An 8,011-nucleotide genomic window follows, 5' to 3' on the forward strand; every position below is an offset into this window, starting at 1 on the left:
ATCCTTTAAAAAGTGATGATAAGAATATTATAATCAAGACCAAGAGCATAGATCTTGTACTAAATAGTTTAAAAAATTTTCTAACCAAAATTCAATTGATTTGAATATCTTTACACCGTTAAACGAGAAAACATCTCATATCGACTATTAAAATTATAAATTTTGAAACTTTTTAATCATTAGGTCAATGATATCAAAAAGATTTGAAATTCGGTTTCTAAATATTTCAAGTGGTATAAATCATTTTCAAGAATGCCGATCGTTGATCTAGAGGCCCCATCATCGAAAATAAATGGATGGCAACGGAATCCATTTGCTACTGATAGCATTAAAGTGGTATTGATCATATTCTTAAAGAGAGAGAAAGTGAGAGAGAAGCCTATGTAAACACTGTCGAAAAATAAGAGACTGTACAAAAAAGGTGTGTAGACCAAAAAGAGAAACTGAATTAAACTGAACTGTTCCGCAAAATCTGAATGGAAACCAAACTTACACAGATTGAAAACTGAATTTCTTTTTCAGTTTTGATTTTGTTTTTGCGTCGTCAATGTTAATTTCTTTCTGAAAATTGAAAGAATAAAAGTAGATAGCTGTAGGATGTGACCGCAAGTTGATTCCTGCTGAAGTGCAGCAGCCCTTTTTTTTCCAAATTTACTCTCAAAATCGATGTACAGTCCTCAATAAAAACTTAAGAAGTTTAACAAAATTTGAAGTATAATTTATGCCACTGAAAGTAAATTCACAACTTTAGACCTGGGATACTTTGTCTACTTCAAACAAGCTCAACAACTTCATCAGATTACAGTGAAAAGAAAAACAAAATCTAAATAAAACAAGCTCATCAAGCTATAAGATTTGCTATCTTGCTATAACACAGATTATTACTCTGCCTTCGCACGCTTCACTAATTAAAAATACATCTCCAAATCTCATTCTCCAAAATATATAATGTAATTATCCTTACTTACTCAAATATATAATGTAATCCGATGCGAAGAGATGGCTGGGAGAGCCATTAGTATGACAAAACTTTGGCTATCTGTGATTGGAGACTAATAGGAGTTTAGTACTCTATCTACTCTAAACATTCTATCTTTTGTCTAGTTTTGGTTATCTTCTGTTTTTTTGCTCTTAGCCAGAGTTTGTTTTTGGTTTTTGGACACAGCAGCTAGGCAGTGGTAATTGTAATGCTCTCTCAATAGGGTACATCCCTGTCTCCTCAAAAAAAAAAAAAAAAAAAAAAAAAAAAAAAATCCTTACTTACACTCAAATATTCCTTATACTTTAAAATGTTCTTTCGCTTGCTAACTGGTCTCCGAACATTAATTAAGCAGTAAAACGAAATAACAATTAAAATTAAGCTACATTAAAGACACCAATCACAATATACATATATAAATAGACTATTTGTAGTAGTCTTATTCCAATCCTGCACCAAGAAAAATAGGTAAATGTACACAAAACAGTAAAAATTTAACCATAATTCATAACAATGACGAAATCGATAGACTATAGTAATAGGAGTCTTTTTAATTCACACACCATGGAGAACAAAAAGAAAAATACAAATATATAGGCAAATATATAGGCAGTTTACTTTGGTCTTGTTACATTCCTATATATAGAGAAATCAATAGTCTTTAATTCGTTCTCCCACCACCAAACATAGAATATAAGCAGTAACGCTTTAGTTTTTTTGTGCAGTCAATGCGAAATTAATCTAAAGTTCTTTTAAAAATGTAAAGAAAGTAAATGTAAGATACTGCAGGATGTGGTTGCATGTTGATTCTTGCTGCAGCATAGCCTTCATTCTCCTCTTATGGCGAGTTGACCGAATAGACAGAGTCTTGTCCATTGAGCAGCTAGCGCGAGAGCCTGCACTAAACACAAAGAAGAAGTTAAACAAAATTTAAAAGCATGATTTATACTGCTGCAATTGAGTTCACAAGTTTAATCTGGGTGCCTGTTGTACTGCTAAAAAACTAATAATAATTTGAAAAACATTTTAAAGCAATGTTTAACTGTTGCATTGGATAATACACAAGACAAAACAAGCTTATGACCAGGCTATGAGATTTGCTATTTGTACAGGAATATTCAAACACAAAATTATCTTTAGTATATACGAATATAAATTAAGGAGAAACAAAATTGAAGCATTTAACCTCCGTGCTGCAAAAGAGGGCAATTTCTTTCTTAAAGATTTTACATTAGTTTGGCTGCTACACACACACAAAAAAAAAGCATGGAATCTTACTCTGATCCTGCACCAACAAAACTGAAGAACACAAGCATAAAGTAACAAATTAGTCTTTTTCTCATAATTAATCGTATGAATAAATTGATAGGACATGACCATGAATTGGGAGTCATATATGAGTCCAGTACTAATTAAATAGAAGAACATAAGCGGCAAGGCTTTAGCCATGTTGTGCTCCTACAATGAAGTCGATAGACTACAATACAAGTCTTTTTCACCCATGCACCAGAAAACTAAAAAGAAGAGAGAATACATAGAGTGATTGTAATCATGTTTTATCCCAGATAAGCAAAACTAGATTCAGCGGCAATATATATGGAGTCCTAATCAATACATGTTCCCGCACTACAGAAATAGAACATAAGCAGCTAAACTTTACTAGTCTCGTTTTATATTCTTGAACAAATTGAGTGAAATACATATAGGACTAGTGTTATCACGTTACTGCAGTCCTGCACCAAGAAATTAAAATAACTCGAAAGCTTTTGTCGCGCGCACGCGCAACTCTTATATATGTTCTAACTCATCACTGGACAATTAGTCATATTTTTTAACTCTAGAAAGCAATTGATATACTAGCAATTAACATATGTTATATTATTCATTACATTGCTTGTTTTACAAGACCAATCCGTCCAGCGAGCGTAACATCATGTATTAATCACAGGGCGCAATTAATTGGCGCTATATTAATTCCCGTATTATGTATCCAAATTAACCATAAAGTGTAAGGGTAAAAATTAAAAATATAAAAAATTCCTAATGGAGGATGCTAGTTAAAGACGAACCTGACTGCTGTTGCATTATTCGGGAAAAGAAGGAAATTAATCAATCCTGAAACAAATTAGATAACAGTTGTTGATTAAGATGGAACGAGATGTTGTAGCTCATTGAAATCGAAACGAATTGCGTTAATCGCAGAGAGTATATAGCAGGGGCGAGATGAAGGATGGTAAAGTAAACGAACAATTAACTCTGCAACTGTTTAATCGTCACATCAGGGATGTTGGCAATCTTGGGCCAATCAAGGCCTATATTCTCTTGGCATCGCTCCTTCAACACGGGGTGACACCTGGTGATGTATAGTTCACGCAGTGAAGCAGGCAGATCTGGAAGAGACTGGATGAGATTAGCATTCACTACGTCTAAATGCTTGAGGGAGCACAGTTTTGTCACGCTCTGGGGTAGGGACTGAAGGGAGATTGCATTCCATATGTGTAAAGTTTCGAGGGCAGTGTGATTTTGCAGTAGCCATTCCTCAGGTAAGCTGGTGAGTCTCGAAGCATCAGAGAGAGTCAAACAGTTGATGGAGGAGAGACTTCTCAATGGCTCCATGAGCAGGAGCGCGTGGTGGTCAATCGATAGACTACCATTCTTCAAAAAGCAGTCCATTACTGCATTCTTGTTTTGGCAGACATCGTTTGGGAACGGAGGGTGCAGCAGCAGGGCAACTTCAATTAGCTTGTCACACCCTTTGATTTCTAAAGAACGGAGGGATACAAGAGCTTGTATTCCGCCAAATGATGACAGTCCTTTGCAGTTCTTTATCACTAAGTAGGAAAGCATCGTCCACCGTGCACACGCTTGTGCTGCGGGAAGGGATGTTATGCTTGGGCAATCGACTAATTGCAACCAGGAAAGAGAGGTTAAATTTGGTAATAACTGGAGCAATGGCACCTCAAGGTCGCCACAAGACCCAATGGTGAGTTGATTGAGTTTAGAGGGCAGTTGGATGTCTGAGATCCCACGGTTTGTCAACTGCGGGCACTTTTCTATACACAGCCAATCGAGGGTGTCGAATTTCTGAAAAAACTCTAGTGGAACATATTCGAGCTTCTCACATTGTTGGATGCTTAAGTTTCGAAGACCCTGAGAATGTTCTTGCCGCTGCAAGCAAGAAAAGAGATGTAAAAGATATTTAAGTCCGGGCAATCATAGCCGTGCAAATACGAATTAATTGGTGTTTTATTATAGAGAAATACTTCTATACACCGACCAATTTAAATCCGACCATTCAATTTTTGAGGTTAAGATTGACTTTTACACAATGATAATCTGCTCAATAGGTTACCAATCAATTATAAAGATAATATTTGAAAGTATGCATTAGCTAATTATCAAATTTGATAATATCCAACAAATCTTCATTTCCTAATTTAATTTTGTTACTTACCAACTTAGATAATGGCTAATTTCATAAGTGATAAATCTTCATAAATTCGAATTTAAAATTTAACTTGAGTTTAAACTTTGTATTTATAATTGTATAAACTAAATTTAAATTTTAGAAAGAAAAATTTATATTTAAACAAGTAAACATTTCAATTCAAATTATCAATTTAATATTAAACTAACATGAAAGTTCAAAAATTAATGTTACTATCTTTAAAATTGTAATTTAAGTTATAGTGTATTTATAAACTTTTATTATTTTTTATTTAAATAAAAGATTTCTACATTTTTAAAGTGAGTTGAAAGTTTAGATTCCAATATTGAAAAACAGCATTAAATTTTCAAAATATTGATCAAATTTGACATTTAAATTTAGCTTTGATTTGATATGATATACTTAAAAAACTAAATTTTCTGTTAACTATTGGTAGAAACATAACAGTTTCGATGTTTGAAAATTAACTTTTTAAATTATTAAATTACTAAATTTAAGACTCAAATCGATCATTAAAACTTATTATTAAAAGTCGGCTTTAAAAATGAGATAATTTAAGTTAAAAGATTAATTTATTCTTCTCCATGAATTTTAAGGTTGTTATATGCAAAGACTTCAGATTATTAGTTACTTTAATTCTTTTAATATTAGCTTTTTTTTTTTCAAAAAACACCCCTAAATCACAACTGGGGGTGACCGGTTACTTCTGTGGCTGCAACATAGCAGGTCATTCTTTTTAGTGATAAATCGTTCATTGATTAAAAATAAACGGCTAAGATTACAACGGAGTATTGAAGCATTTCTCAACTTCAAATTGCACCCCGTGTGGTTAATTAAACTCATTTTCACCTTGCCACCTTGCGGTTCAAAAAGTTTTACTTTGCCGTCCAGTGGCTTAATTTTTATTTCATCAAAAAAATTCTATATGAAATAGAAGGCAAATTAAAAATATTTTTAAAAAAATCACAGGAGAGCAAAGCAAAAAATGAGCTAAACCAAAGGAGGCAAAGTGTAACTTTTTAAACCATGAGATAGACAAAAGTAAAAAATGGGCAAAACCATAGGGGGGAAGAGACAAAGTGATACATTTTGAACTACAGGGGGGTTAAATGAAAATGAACTAAACCTCAGGAGAAATTTGAAGTTTATAAAATAAAGCACTTACATTGTTGTCCGTGTAATTCCGATTTATTGTTGGAAGAGTGGTCAAGCCGACATTTGAAATGTGCAATTGTCTTAGACTATAAGGCAGAGTAGGAATTTTCCTCAAATTAGGGCAGTCGATGATAATCATATAATGAAGTTGAGGAAACATGCACCCATCATCTACTTGAATCCACTCCAAGTTAGGCATGCGCCATAAATGTAACTCCTTCAACGATGGAAAGGCACATCCACTGCTGCTTCTGATGAATGAACAATCTATTTGCTTTATTGCATCCAGTCCGCACAAGCATAGAGATTGGAGCGAAGAAAACTGCCCAAGAGGTGGAAGGTGCTCCCATCCTTTACAATCAATCAGTTTGATGGATGTCAAGTTGACAAAAGACAGATTTGTCATCCAACATGGAGATTTAGCACCTTGGTATTGTTCGATGTGCATTTTCTTGAGATTGATATGAGGGCAGAGGTTATCGAGGAGCTGCTCATCCGCTTCTGCACTATTAGAGCGGTCTTCAGACCATTCCAATGATAGTGATTTGAGATATTCTTTCTCATTCAACTTGGCCTCAATGGCTTCTTCAGAAGTCCTCATATTTTCAAGTTTCCTAATACACAGGTGACGAAGGTCCCTGAGATTCTTTAGTTCACCAATTTTGTAACCACTCTCCTCTCGGACAATAAAATTTTGTAATTTGTGGATGAAGGGTAATTTGCTAATATAAGGAATTTTTTGTATCACATCATCGGAAACATCTAATGAACGCAAATTGACCAAGTTGGTCAAGCCATCATATTCAATACTTTCATTCACAACTTCCCCTAGTGAAAGAGATAGGTAGCGGAGGTGTATCAAGCTACTAAGTGCATCGGGCAGTTTATAAGGGTAAAAATTCACATCTAAGATCAATAAGCGTAACTTTTTAAACCCTTTTATAACCTCGAGAAATTCAAGTGCATGATCTGCATTATGCTCATTATCCTCTTTAACAGAAATGACAAGAGTGCGCACATTCTTAAGATTGGAGAACTTTCTGATGGAAAGAAGATTTATCATCTCAATAGATAAGTGTCGAACTGTTTTTGGAATAATATTTCCTGCAACATCACCTCCAATTCTCTTGCATTCTCCTAGAGAAACAGATTGTGCTAGGTCATGCAGCAGATCGTGCATAAAATACTCTTTAGTAATTTTATACCCATAATCTCTGGTTTTGCAAGTAAAGAATGATTTTCTTGTCAGAAGATTTAAATACTCATTTCCGATATCCTCTGGCTGCCTTTGCCTGCCACAAATAGATTGTGGAATCAGACCCGAACCAATCCACATATTGACCAATGTTTTTCTCTTAAACACATGATCCTGTGGAAATAAACTGCAATATCTAAAGCAGAGTTGTAAGTTTGCGGGCAAGTGATCGTAGCTTAATCTCAAAATTGTCATGATGCCGTCATTTCCTTGTTGTAATTTCATGATGTCTTCTTCCAAAAATTTTTTCCAATATTCATAGTCCATACAGGAATTCAGTATTCCTCCCATGATCTTTATTGCCAATGGGCTTCCTCCAAGTTTCTTCACTATCAGCTCACCGATCAGCTGCAGGTTTCTATAATCACCAAGGTTCACATCGAGGAATGCATGCTTATTGAAAAGCAATATACAGTCACTCTCCTCCAACTCATTTAGATTTAGTGATTCCCGTTTGCATTTCGTCACTTTTGCCGCCATATCCGCAACTGAACCCATTCGAGTTGTCAACAGGATCTTGCTTCCTCTCTGTCCAAATTTCAAAGGAGCAACTAATGTCTCCCACTTCGTCATGTTATCATCGGTCCAAACATCATCCAGTATGAGTAAAAACCTCTTCGACTTTAGTTCTTGTGTAAGATCCACATGGAGTGCTTGTAGATTCTTGTCGCCAAAATTCTTTTCACTATTTACACATTGTAAAATCTTTCTTGTTATCGCAGTTACATCGAAATCCTGAGAAACACAAACCCACATAATCAGTTTGAAGTACTCTCGCACTCTTTCATCATGACAGATTAGTTGAGCAAGAGTGGTCTTCCCGAGCCCGCCCATACCAACAATTGTAAAAGCGGAGACATTGACATCAGCATCTCCTGGTTTGATCAGCCATTCAACTATTTGGTCCCTCTCCTCGTCTCGTCCGAGCACCTCACTTTCGGTTAGCAAGAAGCTAGTCTCGCGAGCATTCTTGATTTCCTCAAGCTTCTGACGCTTGACACTAGGGCCATAAAACCCAGCAACAAGTTGAACTAGTGGTCCCATACCGGCAACAACTATATCTAACCCCTTGACGGCCTCCCTCAACCTCTTCGGTGTGTCATAGCTAAATTTACGATTAACAACACGGTCAAACTTTTTCTTGCATTTAGAGAGAATGCCACGCACCTTGTCA

General features: G+C 35.3%; 1 protein-coding gene across 1 annotated transcript; it reads right to left on the bottom strand.

Moving 5' to 3' along the window:
• Positions 1-1,546: 1,546 nt before the first annotated feature.
• On the bottom strand, positions 1,547-8,005 carry LOC109704024 (putative disease resistance protein RGA4). The gene is made up of 2 exons (XM_020224766.1): positions 5,593-8,005; positions 1,547-4,147 (listed from the first exon to the last, which is right to left on the bottom strand). Exons 1-2 carry the CDS (start codon positions 7,879-7,881, stop codon positions 3,230-3,232), a joined length of 3,207 nt encoding a protein of 1,068 aa, XP_020080355.1. The 5' UTR covers positions 7,882-8,005; the 3' UTR covers positions 1,547-3,229.
• Between the last annotated feature and the right edge of the window lie 6 nt (positions 8,006-8,011).

The sequence above is a fragment of the Ananas comosus genome, unplaced genomic scaffold (assembly GCF_001540865.1).
Source record: "Ananas comosus cultivar F153 unplaced genomic scaffold, ASM154086v1, whole genome shotgun sequence".
NCBI lineage: Eukaryota > Viridiplantae > Streptophyta > Magnoliopsida > Poales > Bromeliaceae > Ananas > Ananas comosus.